Genomic DNA, 17,233 nt, shown 5'->3' on the forward strand with positions numbered 1-17,233 from the left:
CATGACATCTGCCCTGTCTGTACCATCACCTAGCACTGCTGGTACTCAGTACCCTCAGGTTTAGTGATCTCAGGGAACAAGGGGCCTTTGAGCTTGTTTTGTACCCCTTCTTCTGAGACCTCTTCCAGATTCTGGTGTCTTCCATTGACAGGAGACTGTAGTCAGCCGCTCTGTCCTTTGGGCTTAGCTCAAAATCATGAACTTTTGTTTCTTGGGGGCAAAAGACAACTTAAAGGAGGTCTCCTGAGACAATTTGAAGGGGGAAAAATTCTAAAATTACAGTGGGAACGTGGTAGGCTGTGATGACTCCTTTATTCCCTTCCTGTGTCTTCCTGGTGGAAGGTACCCAAAGCTATTTTTTACCAAAAGGCAGTAAATTCCTCATATTCCTCATGCTCAAAGGAGAGCCAAAGTGTACAAGGAAGCTATCTGGCAGCCTCACCCTCCCTGGCCCCACTGGGCCCCAAGCCCTCACCTATTTCTAGGTCATTCGGAAAAAGTAAGTTTAAATTATGCCCCAACCTAAGCTGTGGTTTTGTGCGGAGCCAAGCATTGTGGGAAACGTGAATTGAAGGGTCAAATAAAACAAAGGGAGCTCCGTTTTTAAAGAAATTAGTATAAAGACACCATCTGGCAGAACTGTCTGTCTCCTCCTCCACCCCCTCAGTCAACATTTTTCTGAGATCAAAGGGTGTGCTCAGGGCTGCAGCCTGCTCCCAAAGCTACTCTACACTTTATCAACTGCCCTGCCTAGAGTTAGCCAATCACCTAAGAATTCGAGCCAAGCTCTTGGCCATTCAGAGTGAGGCACAGGACCCCTGTAGTCCAGCAGTGAAAACAGAAGTGGGAAGCCCTACTAAGAGTGCCTGCCTAGCTGCGTAAGTCCAGCTATGCACCCTTCCGAAGAGGTAACATTTCGCTTTTACCTGAATTTCTTGAGACACCCCCCAGATCCATTTCTAACAGCAGCGAACATCTTTTTCTGTTGTTTTTCCGAGGCAGGATCTTACTATGATAGCTCTCGCTGTCCTGGAACTCACTGTGTAGACCAGACTGGCCTTTAATTCAGAGATCTGCCTACCTCTGTCTCCCGAGCACTGGGATTAAACGTGTGCGCCACCACATCTGGCAGTGGTGAACATCTTTAAAGTTCTAAGAAACCAGGAAGCAAAAACAGGGAACAGCAGGAAGAAGGTTAGGAAAAGGTCAGAGCAGGGCGGGCTTGGAAGTCAGCGGTCATCAAGCTTTCCCGAGTCGGCCTGATTTACTGCTTAGGGACCACCAGAAGGCTGGGGAAGCAAGATTTCGGGATACATCAGGGAGTAATTTTCCAATAAGGAAAGCAACCCATCTTCCCAGTGGAGCCTCCACCAGTAGTGGAGCCCCTGAAGCCAATGGAGAGGTGGAGGGTGAGTCTGTTCTGCCTCACCAGCGCCCCCTATCTTCTGTGGTGAGTTAAGGATCTTGCTGCTCCGGCCTTTGAGCCAATCAGGATTTTGCCTGCTCTCTTTATTTTAAATGATCCTGGGTTTTTTCCGCCTCCTTGATCATAGGTTCCAGCCCACAAAATCTGCATCTATCCATATCCTGGTTCTCTGAGAAACCCTCACAAGCACGGAGTCTTTCTCCAGACAAACTCCTACAGGAAAATCTATCCAGCACCTGGGTGATCATTGCGGAAGCAGCAAGGAGACCAACATGACCTAGAAACACTCCCCGTGGTTGTCCTGCTGGCACCCCATCCTCTCCCTGACTCCGGCTGCCTCCAGCTGCCCCTCTACAGTCTACTGTCTTAATCTACCTCTGGGGGATGTGGGCGCCCAGGGGAGGGCAGGGTCTTCACATGCTGTTCGGCCGATCTCAGGATGACTTTCTAGGGCTTTTCTGTCACAGTCACTTAGAAGCTGATTTTGCTAAAACAGTGCTGACTCCTCACTTAGGCCCAACGGTGACTGAGAAAAGAATGAAAGGCCGGCCTCTGCACCTTAGTTTTGCCTCCCGTCTCCTTTATGCTGGGTTTCTTGCGGTCTCAGTCAGGGTTTCATTGCTGTGAAGAGACACCAGGACCAAGGCAACTCTTACAAAGGGGCTTTCATATTTATACTTATATTTATTATATATCTAGTTACAGTTTCAGAGGTTCGGTCCATAATCATCATGGCGGAAAGCATGACAGCATCCAAACAGACATGGTGCTGGAAGAGCTGAGAGTTCTACATCTCGATTAGAAGGCAGCCAAGTGGAGTCTTTCTTCCTCAGACAGCCAGGAGGGTCTCTTCTGCACTTGGTGGAGCTTGAGCACCGGAAGACCTCCAACAAGGCCACACCTCCCATTGGTTACGCATATTCAAATCACCATGCACGCTTACCTCTTCATGTAGGCCTGCCAATCAATCAATCAATCAGTCAGGGCCTATGTGGAAACCAGTAATTCTAAACATCTCCTCCCCTTCAAGGCTGAAGCCAGAGCTCAGAGTACCTGACATATCTTATGGCCTGCTTGTCACAGTGTCCTGCTCCAGACTCCACACAGGCTCTACAAGGCCAAACCCAAGATTACCCTTGATTGTAAACAACACTGCCTTACAGAATGCAGGGCCCCACCAAAGCCGAAGGGAGGCTGCCCCAGTGCAGAAGCCATTGTCTTCTAAGAACCAGCATGTCTCTGCAGGCAAAAAGGACGCCTGCTGACCTCCCAGTCAAGTTAGAACCGAGGCAGAGATCCAAAACAGACACCTTGACCTAGACTGTTCAATTACACATACCTCTTGTGTTCCCACCCTAGTGTTCTCTCTGTTTTAACCTAAAACTCATGTCGAGAAATCAGAAGACAGACTTTAGCCACTGACCACTTGATTTGTTCTTCCCATAGAGCCACATTGACTGAATCCCGGATCTCGGCTCATCACCATTTTGAGACCCTTTAAGCTGGTATATTAGGACGGAAGGCCCAGCTTGCCAGAGCTTGTGATGATCAACCTTTGTGTGTGTGTCCTAAAGTCCAGGAATTCCTTGGGTGTGTGTCGCACGCTGTCTCTAAGGAGGACCCTGGAGGCTCCTCCATGCTTTGTGAGCCGTGAATCTGTTCAATTTAACCTCCCTGTTTGGTTTTTAATAAAATAACCCATTTTGAGCTTGAGAGATAGCTCAGCAGTTAGAAGCACTTGCTGCTTTTGCACAGGACCCAAGTTCGGTTCCCAGAACCTACCAGCTCCAGAGGACTCAGTAAGTAACCTCTACACTTAGTTTTTTTCCTTCCTTTCTTGGACTTTGTGGGGTTTCTGTTCTACTGCTTTCTGTTCTACACTTTCGTTTTTCAGTTATCAGATTTGCTACCTCCAGCTTTTAACATGATCTCACTTGATCATTAACAGTCCTGATCATTACGTGTTGGTCCTTATCTATACGTGTTGGTTTAGTTTGCCGTTGCCGTCTCCTACAGGTGTCGCTTTGATGCTTCCCCATTTTCATTAATTTCATATTCATTTGTAATCGTAACAGCAACCTCTTTAAGGCGAAATTACTTAAGAGTATTTTGTGGTCCCTAGCTAACTTTAACCATATTTCGTGATTATTTATGGCTTTATTACATTCCTGAGGCTTCTTTTAAAAAAAACAACACTTATTTTACTTGTATGAATGTTTCACCTCTGTGCCTTATGTGTGCCTTATGTGCCTGGAGAAGTCAGAAGAAAAGAAAGCGTGGTTGTGATGCATTATGGGAACTGAACTCAGGTCCTCTGCAAAAACAATGGTTCTATGTGCTGAGTCATCTTTCCAGCCCTCTCCTGAGATTTCTGAACTTCAAGGATAAGAGACGCCAGTGTACGTTTCTCATATACAGAGGTGCCTTTGCCCATCCCAGGATGCCTGACCCTAGAACCTGAGCTGCAGGTTACACGACAAAGAGGAATTACAATTGCTAGTCAGAGGACCTTAGTGGTAATCTATTTCCTATGCCATCAGAAAATGTCTGAGGCTGAGGAATATATAAAGTAAAGAGGTTTAGTTAGCAGTGTTGAAGTTGGTAGTCCAAACTGCCAGTTACTAGTTCTGTTGAGGGCACCAGAGTGAGAGCACAGCGTAGCAGAGTTTGAAAAGGGCTGGTCTTGTTCTTTTACCATAACTGTCTTTCACGAACTCACCAGGGTGTTGGAAGAACACCTTTTGAAGAACATCTTTTGTCCCTTCCAAGAGCAGTAACGGCAGTGACCTAGTGATCTCCCAGGAAGTCCCATCTCTTAAAGTTCCCTGTGCCCACAACATGGCCACCCCAAGAACCAAGCCTCTTGGTGGACAGAACACCCCCAAACCACAACAGCCTTAAAATTTGTGGGGAGGGCCTTACCTGTGTAACCCCTGGGTCCAATGTACTCATAAGGTTCTCTAACAGTGGGATGATCAGAGGGAGTGACCACAGAAGTAAGGTCCATGTGCTACTTGAAAAAGACAAATCCGTAGTGGCCTTTGAACATGGTCTCTGCCTGTAGGCATGAGTCAAGGCCCGTGGGCAGCATCTCACATGCAGACAGGCGAGGGACCCAGGTTCTCCAAACCTCCCTCCCACCCCCGCATCAGCCATCGGCAGAACTGTAAGGTTAGAAGGTGTTCCCGTTGTGCACTGCCCAGATCTGTTTAATCACTTACTTGCCATGTCAGCGACAGAACACTAATGCACAGTGTGACAGAGAATCCGACTGGTCCTCGGGTTTTTCATTGCAGCTTAGAGCTAGAGGTCTAGCAACAAGCTCCGAGGTTCGGAAACCCCCGCCCCGCCCCGCCCCCGGCCCCGCCCCGGCCCCGCCCCCAACTTTACTGAGCTAGAATTTGCATCCTATCAAGCTCACCTGGTGAAAGTGCACACTCAGGGGTTTTAGCATATTTTAGAATGTGCCGCTGCGGCTGCTACTTTTAAACCGTTTTTTTTTTTTTTCCTCCTTTCTCCAAAGAAACCTCATCCTCCAGGGCTGCCACGACAAATTACCACAGGCATGTGACTGAACACCAGTTGCCTGTTTTCTCACAGTTCTGAAGGCTGGAAGTACAATGGGCTTGAGTGTTTGGACACTTGGTCCCAAATTGGAAGAGTGAGGAATCTTAGGAGGTCTCGCTTGCAGGAAGAAGAGGCTCATTGGGGATGGACCTTGAGGTTCTACGGCTCCATCCCACTTCCTGCCCACCCCATTTCCTGTCCACTATCGTCTAACAACCCAAAGGCTAAGGCTAAGTAAGGCACAGGTGCTGTAACCGCCCACCTGCTGTGGAGAATGCCTCGATTTGTTACTGTCTTTTGTTTTGCCACTCTAAATATATGTCTTGATTTATTTTTATGTGCATTCGTGTTTTGCCTGCATGTATGTCTGTGTGAGGGTTTCCGATCCCCAGGAACTGGAGTTACAGACAGTTGTGAGCTGCCTCATGGGTGCTGAGAATTGAACCCCGGGACCTCTGGAAGAGCAGCCGGTGCTTTTGATCACTGAGCTGTCTCTCCGGCCCTCTTTTGCAGCTCTAAAAATGTCTTGAAGCTGTTACCACGTCAGAGCGTGGTATCTGGGGCAAATCTGTGTTCCCTGGTCATGGTCACTCACCTTTAACTCCAGAATAAACTCTCTCTTATTACCTTCGGGGATGACAGCTCTGTGTTTTATCTGTTAACAGAAACATGTGCTAACTTTTATCCTAGAACAGAGACTCTCTTTTATTATTTGACTGCCTCTAATTAATTTCCTGAATATATGAAATTATGTATTTTTGGTCACAAGAAGTATTTCTTGCAGATTCTTTTTTTTTTTTTTTTTTTTTTTTTTTTTTTTTTTTTTTTTTTTTACTTATAAGTCTACTGTTCCTGTCTTCAGACACACCAGAGGAGGGCATCAGATCTCATTACTGATGGTTGTGAGCCACCATGTGGTTGCTGGGATTTGAACTCAGGACCTACTAGGAAGAGCAGTCAGTGCTTTTTTTTTTTGGTTCTTTTTTTTGGAGCTGGGGACCGAACCCAGGGCCTTGCGCTTCCTAGGTAAGCGCTCTACCACTGAGCTAAATCCCCAGCCCCGCAGTCAGTGCTCTTAACCACTGAGCCATCACTCCAGCCCAGAAGTATTTCTTATACTCAGATTGTTTCCCTTCAGTGTCTTCTTGACTTGGGCTGGCTAGATAGCTCAGTGGGTAAAGGCGTCCAATCTGCCACACATGAATATTCAATTCGCAGCCTCCAGCCCTTTGGAGATCATCATTAATCTACTCATGAGGGCAGAGAGCCCTGTGGCCCAGTGACTCCCTCTGAGGTCCCATGTTGCATTGGACAGTAAGTTTCCCAAACATATTCTTTGGGAGACACACGGAAACACCATGACAAGGCTCCTCCAGAGTTTCCCCCCAGTCTGCCCCAGGAATGTAGCTGGCTTTATCTTCTTAAATGGTGAGAACCCTCAGCTTAGCTCCAGGCAGGATTGCAACAGCTAGGGAGCTTCAGCCTCTTCTCAAGGCCCACAGAGCCTGCAGGACAGCTAACCTAAGGTTCTCTCGCAACCCATCTCTAACCTAAGGTTCCCTCCCAACCCACCCATCCAACGTCCTGTCAAATGTTTCCTGTCTTGTTATCTTCCCAAGTAGGGCTGCAAGGCCATGGTGTAGGAACTGTCTCCCTTCGAGCTGTGCAACAGAATCTTACGGAGAACCACCTGAGGAGCTGAAGAACTCAATGGAGGAGTCAAAACAGAAACCCCAGGCTAACCTCAAGTTGTGAGAGCAAAATGGATCAAAGGTAACTTTTATTTCTTGCCAGAACTGAACACAGCACCCTTTGTCAGTCTCCCTTGCCAACTACTGCAAGTACTTCCACAGATAGGCATTCTGAGAAAGGTAAGGTCATTGTCCCCACAACACTCAGTGAATTCATAAAATCAGCAGCTTGGGTCCTTAGGGGTCTTTGCAATCTTTTTCTCATTAGAGAGCTCCCTGAGCTGTAGGAAGGGCTGAGGCAAGTCACCGGGGCCACTCCCATCCTCTGCTGTATCCTGCTTCCCTGTGGAGGATGCAGATCTTTTTCTAAACCAGCCTTACAATGTCTGCAGAAGCAGAGGCCCCACATTTAATGCCAAACATGCTCAAACCTCCCTGAGTTCCCCATCCATTAGGTGGGAATCCTAAAGCTCACCTTACAGGCTGCTGGGGCTCAATTGAAGCCCCAAGGTCAGTAGGAAACAGACTGAAAGGGACTTGCTCACATTTCTCCCTATTCCCACCTGTCCTTCCCCTTTCCCGAACTCAGACTTCTGAAGCCAACCTCTATTTGCAAATCAGAATGAAGGCTTTATTCCTCGGAAGTAGAAGAACTTGTGTTTTCCACCCTTCTGATACAAAACGTTACAAAAGGTTAACATTTTTTGAAACATGTGACCTCAAAAAGATTTCTTTCTGGAGGCCACCAGTCCTTGGCTTTGAGAAGTGATTCCTCATTAGTGTCAGTGATTCTAGTGGGGGCGCGGCGGAAAGACGGTGTCTTTACAACAAACCCAATTGATTATGCCCTCCAAGTCACAGAATGGCAATTTGTTAGATCCCAGGAGCAAACACCTGGCGATTGGTGGCCACAAGCAGGAAGAACACAATGCCTTGCTGGAATCAAGGTATGCAGCAACCAGGACTCTCCTGAGGACACCTGGGATGCCTTCAGTTGACCTGAGGCCCCACTATTTTCACAACTCTTAGCACGTGACAAGGCTCTTCTGTAACCAAGAGACCAATATAGATCCCAGGAAGAAGGGAACCAATACGGTTAGGAAGACTATGACCTCAGGCAATGCTAACAGTACTGCAGATCCAGGAATCCGTTCAAGATTGCATCTTTCAGCCCTTAATGCTCTGTTCTGAATGCACTGGAAAGCTGGTACAAGTAGGGCTCCATGTGCCTCAACACTCTCCCCCCATTCAGCCTTGACTCACAAATCACACCCTTTGCCCTAAGCCTCTCCACCTGCCCTTCCCTCGACAGCTCCTCCACCACCAGGGATTCTGTGGGGTCTCCGCCCACTCTGCCCGCCTAGCTCCAGGTCTACGCCCCAATCCCCAGCCCTAAACCCACGACCCTCCAGGCTTTTCGGTGGAGCTCGGCTTTGTTTCTCCCTACTAACTCCTTCTTCCAGGCCTTTCCTAGACCTAAGATCCCGAAGCTTTCCCGCAAAGGTCGCCCGGAATCTTTCCCTTGCAAACAAAAATCCTGGAATTCACTAAGTTAACCTGTTCCTCCAAACTACAGTTTCTCCCAAATTCTCCTTTGGGACCTTAGGCCACGCCCCCTGTCTTGCCCCCAGACTCCATGGCCCATCCACCCTTTCCACAAAGGTTCGCCCCACCCCTCTGGACCTGGGCCACACCCCTGTCCCGCCCCCTCACGCTCCGCCCTCTTAGAGGCGCGGACCGCCGAGCCCCGCGCCTTTTGTGTGGAGCTTCTCTGCGGCGCGCACCCATTCCCTCCGCGGCCGCGGACCGAGGGCCGTCGGCGCGCGCAGTCCCCTCTGCGGGCGGAGGGTCCCTCCGCCCCGCGTGCACCCCGCACCCCATCCTCCCGCCGCCGCCCCGAGTTTCAAGGCGGACGCGCGCTCTCGCTCCCGCCCTCGAGACCCCGCCGCTCGCCCCCTCCCCCGGCCCGTCGGCTGGCGGGCGGCACGCGCACGCGCCGGCCCGGGCACGCGCGCCCGCCAAGATGGCAGGGGCCGGGGCCCAGCTGTCAGTCGCCGCCGCCGCCGCGGCCGCGCTGCCTCGCAGCTAGCGGCCCGGACGCCCGCCGGAGAAGATGAGCCCCCGCCGCCGCCTGCAGCCCAGCCAGACGCGGAGCCGCCGCGCCCGGGGCCGGCTGCCCCGCTAGCGCCCCGTCGCGCCGCGCCTTCATCCCCGGCCCCGTGCCCGCCCGGCAGCCACGATGAGGTGAGTAGGGGCCTCGAGCGCGGCGAGGCCTGGAGCGCCGGGCGTGGAGGGCGGGGTGTCCGAGCATCGAGGGGGCACCGGAACCCTCAGCCGGCGGCCCAAGCACCAGAAGACAGTCAGGCCCCGGGGTCCGCGGGAGGCCGCGCCCGCCTTGTGCTGTCTGCCGGCTGTGCGCGCCTCAGCGGCGGTCCTGTTCACTTCGGCTTCTGTAGCTCATCTCCATCAGGGCGCTCTCATCATCACCTTTCTTTCTGACCTGTCCCCTTTCTCTTGCAAACCCGCACATTGTGTAACCCCCAAAAGGTACGGCTTTTGATGTGCCCCTCAGCCGGAACCTTGTCAACACCCAGAAACTCCCGTGCTCTCTTCATCGCTGCTGCACCCAGGTTTCCTTTCCAGACTAACCTTAGCCTGCTTTCTGGGGTGGGGTGGGGGGCGGGGCGGGGCGCATGGCAGCGTATGCCGGTTTTTTTTTTTCTCTTTCTGTGCAATGTTATCTTCTAGATACATCTTTCTTAAAAACACTGTAGTGTCCAATTGTAGATTCGTTTCACCTGTTTTGTGAACTGTATAAATTCAATAATGCATTATGTAATTTTTGTGTCTGCCTTCTTTCATCCAAGGTATTTCTGAAGTTCATCCATCAGGTTTCTATTATCTACTGTCCTGCGTAGTGTAGACAGTCCACACTTTATCCATTCTGCTAATGTTAGTAGACTTTTGGGTTGTTTTGGGCTATTAACCGTTCGGCGAATATGCCAAAAGCATTCATTTCTAATGAATATATATTCTACCTACCCACAAGCAGGTTGTTGTTGGTTTTGTTGGTTTTTTTTTTTTAAACATAAAATCATGTACATCTTTTGTTGTAGTGGATAGAACTAAAATTCCCAAAGTCATGTTACCAGTTTATACCAGCAAACATTTAATAACCCTTGTTTAAAATCCCTGACACCCCTTGGTATTGTCTGATGAAATTTTAGCCATTCTGGTGAGTGTGAAGTGACATTCCATCAGGGTTTTAATTTGCAGTTTCTGGTTGACTGAAGAGGCTGATTGTCCATCTGTGTATGTTTGGCATTTTTTAAAAATTAAGTGTCTGTTTAAATATTGTCCAGTTTTAGCGTGAGGGGTTGTCTTCTTCCTAATTGGTAGAGTTACTATTCGTAAGTGAAGAAGATAGCTTGCTAACATTTTGCAGAAATTTTAATATTTTGCTTTTTATATAAAATAATATGGTCCACCTGGAACTGGTTTTTGTGTAATGTGTAAAAGGAACTGTTTTCACATTTACCTATCATGATTTATTCCTCATCGTTTACCAAGCTCACTGTTTCCCTCAGCTGCAATGCCACCTTTGTCATCTTTCAGACTTCCTTTTGGGGTCATATCTGTCTGAAGAACGTCTTTTAGTGTCTGTCTTTCTGCCTATCGCAATGTTGGGTGTATCAGACCAAGGCAAGGGTCTTGCACGCATCCAATGATTGCTATCCGAAGCTTTTGCTTGTCTGCTTTTTGTATCTTTTATGTATATGAGTGCATGTGTGCATATACATTCCGTAGGGGCGGGGGCACACCCAGGCCTGGGGTTAGCATTAGGAGTTATTCTCCAATTTCTTCATTGAGGCAGGGTCTCTCAGTTGAACCCACAGCTGGCCACTAACCATCTGTGGTCCTGTCTCCTTCTAACAGAATTGTAGGGAGGCTGCCACACCCACCTACTTTGATATGGGTTATATGGATAGACCTTCAAGCTTGCATGGGAAGCAGTTTATCCTTGAAACCATCTCCTGTGTCTTTGTTTTTGTTGTTTTTGAGCAGGGTCTCAGGCTGACTTGGAACTTAACCATCTCCTATCTGCTGGGATTCTGAGTGTACACTGCCGGCCTGGTCCCTTTAGTATTTTTTAGTGTAGGTTCTGCTGGAGCAGATTGTTAGACTTTGTTTGAAAATGTTTATCCTTCACCTTCCTCTGGTTTATAAGCAATTTTATTGAGATATAACTCATAGCACAAAGCATCCAGGGAAGCATGCAGTTCATGGTTTTTAGACTGTCCACAGAGCTCTGCAACCATTACCATTAGAACCTTTTCCTCCACTTTAAACACTCCTTTCATTGGTTAGTTTCGGAACTCAGCACTCCCCTGGCTCCAGCTTTTCACGCTGTCTTGTAGTCTGACTTGACTGTTTCTGGTGAGGAGTCACTTGCTATGTTATGTAACGTGCTTCAGATGTCAGGAGAGTGGGGCTTGCTTTGTCTGCTTCTAGGTTTTTGGCTTTTTTTTTTTTTTTTTTTTTTGAGATACGAGGTCACACTGTAACCCAGGCTGGTTTCTACTCCTTGGCCTTGCTCAGCCTCCTAAGAGCTGGGATGAAAAGTTTGCTCAATATCAGTCTGTTATGTGTTTTTATCTTTATAGTTAGGTTCCTATGCCTTTTTCTTCCTCCTCCTCGTCCTCCTCCTCCTCTTTCTCTTCCTCTTCCTACTTCTCCTCTTCCTTTTCCTCCTCTTCTTCCCCCTCTTCCCCCTCCCCCTCCTCCTCCTTCTCTTCCTCCTCCCCTTCCTCTTCTTCCTTTTCCTCCTCCTCCTCTTCTTTCTCTTCTCCCTCTCTCCCTTCTCATTCTTTTCTAGTCCGGGATGGGTTCTCCCTGTAGAGTTGGCTGTCTTGGAACTCTCTCTGTAGACCAGGCTGGCCTCACACTCAGAGCTCTGCCTGTCTCTGCCTCCTGAGTGCTGATTGTATGGCTTCTTGAATCTATGGACTCATCTGTTTCCTTAGCTTTTCCCGCACCAGCTGCTAGGACTGCCTTTACCCATTTTCTCTTACATTTGCTCTAGGACTGAAGTCATTCATGTGGACCATTTTATAGATATCTATTTCACTTTCCTCCTTTACCCCCCCCCTTTTTTTTTTACCTCGCCATTCGTTTTGGATGTCTCTTCACCTGTCTCTCTTCTGCTTTATAGAGACCGCCATTGAAACTATGCACTGTGGTTTTAGCTCAGTCACTGTGTCGTTCAAACCACAGTCTGCTGTCTTTTTAAGTTTCCAATTATCTGCTCAGCTTCTCAGCCTTGTCTTTTATCTCTCCCCATGCACAGTGATCGCTGCCTGTGTTTGCTACACAGTGTCCATACTCAGTCATTTCCAGGGCCTTTTCTGCTGATCTCATGCATATTGTTGCTCGTTATGTGCCTGTCTCCTCCTCCTTCTCTTTCTTCCTCCTCCTTCTAAAATATGTCCTGGCCACAAATTGTTTTTTAACATAATTTGAGGCCGAAGATGATGGTCTTGTCCCCTAGAGGTAATTCACATTTGCTCCACTGTGGGGTCTCCTTGGTCCAGTTTCAGGGACCGAATGAAATGTTTCCGAGCTGAGTTTCATTCCATAGCAGGACCAGCCTGTTCTGTTCATCCTTCCACCCTCATGATTTCTCCTCACCAACACCTGCATTCCCCACCACCCCAGGCTAAGTCTTAATATTCTTCTCAGAATCACCCCTGCTTTTAGGGAGCAGACTAGTTTGCTTTTCTGTTGCTGTGATAAACCATGCTGACCAAAAGCAGCCTGGAGCTTACTTGGCTTACAGGTTAAAGTCCATTGTCAGGGGAGCCAACAGGAACCTGTCTGCAACTGAAGCCAAGACCACCACTGCTCTGGCTTACATCCAGTGGCTGCTCAGCTGCTTTCCAATACAGCCAGAGCCACCTGTCCAGAGGTGGCCCCACCCACAGTGGGCTGGGCCCTGCCACGTTAGTCATTAATTGAGACAGTGCACCCACAGATCTGCCTACAGGACAGCCTTACAGAGGCTGTCTCTCATCAGCGGGTCCCTCTTTCCAGGTGACTTCAGTTGTGTCAAACTGACAAACCAGCAGCGTACGTACCTTCTCAGTCTCTGACAGACTACTGCAGTGGCTCTAAGCAAGCATTTGTAATCTTTTGCCTGGTGTTTATAGCTGTTAACTAGTGGATTCTTCTGATTTACTTAGTCCACAGTTATCAGAAACAAAATTACTCGTTGGTTTTTTTTTTTTTTTTTTTTTTTTTTGTATTTTCCTGGGACACTTCAAATCAAAATTCAATTCTGGAGATTTATGCTGCCGAGTGAGTGGTGGGAGCTGTGGAGGATAGTAACAGCCGACTGCTTGTCCCAGCTGCATCCAGTTGTCTAGTCGCTAGTGGTTTGTTAAATGTTCTTGTATCATTGGAAAAAACTAAACAAAACAAACTTGAACTCCTTAACATAAGATTGATTTTTAAAATGTCATTTCAGCTCTGGAGTGTAAATCAGGGATTTGGGTGGGGGTGGGGGTGGGGGTGCTTCTTGATTCATGCTTGTTTATTTCTCCTGTGTGGTTTCTTTAGTTGTTTATTTGGTAAAAACTCATCTTTTCATAGGATCTTCTTGAGAAGAATCTGCCATATTTGACCAGAAACAGTACAGTTCTCAGTAGAGTAGGAAGGCAGGTTATAGAAATATAAGTTCCTAAAATGTCTTCCAGGAGGAACTGCTCATTCTCTTATTTCTCCTCTTTGCCGTTTATTTGAAACATTGTTTTAAAATTGATTTAACTTGATTCATTGTTGAAAATACTGATAGCTGGACATCTGTAACATTTATATTTACTCCCGCCTGAAGTGTTTGGTTTTTGCAGATAGCACAGGAATCCTTTTGTCTGTGGCCAACTGTTGATTTGATTTGGTTATTTTTAAGTATAGGAAAATGAACTGTCCCGCCTCTACTTTTTCTTCCTAGTGATCAGCATACAGGAGCCAGGTGGGGGGCACCTGTGACTCCCAGGGTCTGGGGTGGGAGGTCATTTGAGCAGAGCAGTTTGAAGTCAGACTAGACAACATAGCCAGACCCGCATCAGAAATAAAACAATTTACAAGATAGAAAAAAGAAGGCTTTCAAGACCTCTTCAGTGTGGAGATTTCTCTCACTCTGCTAAGAGTGGATACTTGCTGAGTGTCCTCTAGTTTCATTCAGTTTTTTTGTGTGTGTGTGTGTGGTTGGATTTGGCTTTCTGAGACAGAGTCTTGCTATGTGACCAAGGCTGACCTGGAACTCTATGTATCTCAAGCTGTCTGCAAGCTTGCAGTCCTCTTGCCTCAATGTCCTTATAACTCGGTTCTGGTACTGGCTTTCTCAACTCCTGCAGGCCAAGAGCTAAGTCTTCAAGACTGTCCGACAACTAGTGTTCACTCCTGAGGGACTTAGAGGAATGTGTTCTTTATTAAAGCGTCTTTTAGTCACTTGTCTGTTGGCAATCTTGTCTTCCATAAACATTTTCCCGCTCTACCTTTTATCTTTAAAATATGTGTTATGTAGCCCTTTAATTTGTTATGATGTTGAGTCATATCCTAGTGTTTTGCGCCATTGCTTTTACAGTTAGGATTTGTCTGGGGGTTTGCACTTTAATAGGCTGGAGTTTTTGTTCTCTTCGGAATCCCTGGTCAGATGCTTGGCTGCAGCAGTGATTTATGTGCTGGCCATATCAGCGATTGTGCAGTTTTCTGGGGAGATGTACATCTCTATACCTCCAAGGGAACCAATGACAGACTGAAGAGTGATTCCACACAATTCCAGCTAGGTGGTAGACCCAGTGAGCTTATCAGGGGCTATGAATAGAAGCATAAGTGACTTGGGCAACTGCATCCCTGGAGTTCTCCATATAACTCTAGGTAGCCCTACCCTAGGGCCTTCTCAGCCCCAGTGGACGTCTATTCCTTGTATAATCTGGGAAGTGCTTTGTTCAGTCTTTCCCGGTCTTCTTAGAGACTTTACTGAGTCTCAGGAATATCCTTCCAGGAGGGGATGTTTCAATTCAGAGGAAATGGCTACAGAGCGAGAATGTGCTCTTTGGACTGGATGTCAGTGCAAGCAAGCCATTGCCAAAACCCAAAGGTGCATGGCTGCGACTGTATTGTCTGAAGACGACGTCCTGTAACCCTCAGAAAGCTCAGCCGCCTCTGCCAGGGCCAGCTTTGCATGTGTGAGGCAAATGGGCAGGTCTGTATGTGTTGGGAAGATCTCATGTGACCCAGCAGCACGCAGTGCCAGTGTGTGTCATAGACTGCGGAACCCAGCAGAGCATAGCATAAGATTCACAGATGCAAACAGGTCTCGTCCATCTGTCACCATTGGCCTCTCACTAACACGGGCAGGCCAAGTACCGTTCTGAACTTACTGCCCAGGTTAAGGGGAGACAAGCATGTTCTAGTTGTTCTTGCCATACTGCTAAGACCAGTTGTAAAGAGCCTAGGCCAGTCTCAGGTGGGCCACGCTCACGCGCTCTCCCTTTCTCCCTCCCTCCCTCCCCTGTGTGCGTGTGCTGATGTCATTTTACCATGGACAGTGATTTTAATTTGAGCAGTAGCATTCTTCTATTAAACTAGTGTCACTTCTGGGCATACAGTTCAGTGGTAGAGGGCTTGCCCAGCTCATGATAGGCCTTGGATTCTACTCTCAGTGCTACAGCATCAATCAAAAGTTGAAAATCAATCAGTTATTAGGTCAGAGACTTACAAAGTATTGTCACTGAGTTCTGCTGGCTTGGTTTGATTTAATGTTCATTTTTATTTTGCTCATCTACTTTTATAGACATGAGGCGTAGGTTAACCAACACTGTTTCCTTTGGGATTTTCTTCTCTAAGGGGAATTTGCACACACAAGTCTGAGAAACTCTACAATAGTCCCGACACTTGGTGAAGAGGCTCTCAAGTTGTGGGTAGGTCTGAATGCTGCTCTCAGATCAGCAGTAACTTAGACAAAGCATCTACAGCCAACGATCTTGCAGCCCTTCTGAAACAGTCATAAGCAGAGGTCTCTCCTTCATAGTGTAAGAGAATCACCTCCGCAGAAGCCATTTTCTAGTGGAAATTTTTTTCTTATCTTTTGAAAAATATTTCTTCCTGGTTTAAATGTGTATGTTGAATGTGGAGAATCGGGGAGCAAGTACAAGGAAGACAACTAAAGTCAGCACTGAAACTGTTGTGGCCCACTCCCTTCCAACCAGCACTGGGGCTGAAGCAGGAGGACTGAGCTTGAGGTCCGTCTGGGCTGCATTTAAAGAGTTATTTAAAGTTAGCAGTGGATGTGTTATCTCTCCCCATTTAGGCATAGCATTTGAATAAGCCTGGTGCCCCGGCACATTATTTGCCAGGCATCTTAACCTCTGACAAATGCTTTCCCTTCCCTTCAGTCTTCTGTGGGAACGTTTGCAGTAGCTGCAGTTTACACGGCACACCAGGACTTACCAGAGCACCTGTCTTCACAGCTTCAACGTTGTAAGCAAACCTGAGGTGAATATCTTTGTGCACCTGAAGGTCAGTTAGCAACTGGATTGCAGGGGCCAAGGAGGATAAACATTTAAGGGTTGTCTATATACAGGACAGCCAGAACGTTAAATCTAAGTGAGAGAAAAAGGTAAAACTGGGAAAGCAAGTTTAAGCCCGAAGGTTTAAGTTAGAAGTTCTCTCTCAAAACAAAGAAAGGCAAAGGTAAGCTAGAAAGGGAGGTCAAAGAAGCATCTATTTGTAAGGTGACGATAGCAGTTAGTGCAGAGACCACAATGGGCCAAAGCTGAGACATAGTAATGGGACTGCTTGGCTCTAAATGGGACATCAATTGCATGCACACATGCACACGCTCACACACACATACATAGCACCTGCAGACATGTACACACTCACACACACTCTCACACAAACTCCCCACCTTCCAAGGCTCAGGGGACATCACAGAAAAAATGTAAGGGTCAGAGGTTGGAGAGATGTGCTTTGAAATGATGTCTTCTGGACATGGCATGGCTGATGCACTCTCAAACTCAACACCTCCGATGTCCTGCATACGACCTGTAAGAATCTGGGGCCAACAACATTCCATCCTAGATTGGGGAAGGGCTTATAAGACCCACACTCCTCTCTGTGGGACAGCTATGGTGGCTAGGGAAGGGGTGTTTTTCTTCTTTGGTGTGCCACAGATATGTTGCCCACACTTTAGTAGATAGCCTCCTACCATCACTCCTGTAGGAAGCCGTTTTCAACTCTGGGTCACATACATACCAAGCACATGGGAACAAGGTGGGGAGTTACTGTGAAGAATGTTTTGGTGTTTGGTGGGAAAAGGAGGGAAGAATGGAGCTGGGTAGGAGGGAGTGAAGAGGACCAAAGTTAGTCATATACATGTATGACATAGTCAGATAATTAAAGATGCTACATCATAAATGAGGGGGAGTAAGGGAAGGAAGGAGTCTAGGTTCAGAATGGCATAGTTCCATCTGTCCACCAGAGGTGG

The 17,233-nt window shown here is 47.7% G+C and overlaps 1 protein-coding gene and 1 long non-coding RNA gene across 8 annotated transcripts in view; one reads left to right on the plus strand and one right to left on the minus strand.

The window, feature by feature from the left end:
• Nucleotides 1-2,304: 2,304 nt before the first annotated feature.
• On the minus strand, nt 2,305-4,734 carry LOC148005465 (uncharacterized). The gene is made up of 2 exons (XR_015623516.1): nt 4,648-4,734; nt 2,305-2,383 (listed from the first exon to the last, which is right to left on the minus strand). It is a non-coding gene; the product is annotated as an uncharacterized LOC148005465 (long non-coding RNA).
• Nucleotides 4,735-8,435: 3,701 nt separating this feature from the next.
• Evl (Enah/Vasp-like) overlaps nt 8,436-17,233 on the plus strand; it is a 120,216-nt gene continuing 111,418 nt past the window's right edge. For 5 of the 7 annotated variants that reach the window (XR_015622165.1, XM_087554822.1, XM_087554833.1 and 2 more), the window contains exon 1: nt 8,436-8,928. Coding sequence is in view for 4 of the 7 variants with exons in the window: in XM_087554822.1 (XP_087410948.1) it covers nt 8,924-8,928 (5 nt within the window). In the remaining 3 variants the exon portion in view is untranslated. Of the gene's footprint in view, nt 8,929-12,714; nt 12,811-17,233 lie in introns of those variants that run through there. The other 2 variants (XM_087554844.1, XM_087554828.1) reach the window with 2 other exon arrangements.

The sequence above is a fragment of the Rattus norvegicus genome, chromosome 6 (assembly GCF_021556685.1).
Source record: "Rattus norvegicus strain SHRSP/BbbUtx chromosome 6, alternate assembly SHRSP_T2T, whole genome shotgun sequence".
Classification (NCBI taxonomy): Eukaryota; Metazoa; Chordata; class Mammalia; order Rodentia; family Muridae; genus Rattus; species Rattus norvegicus.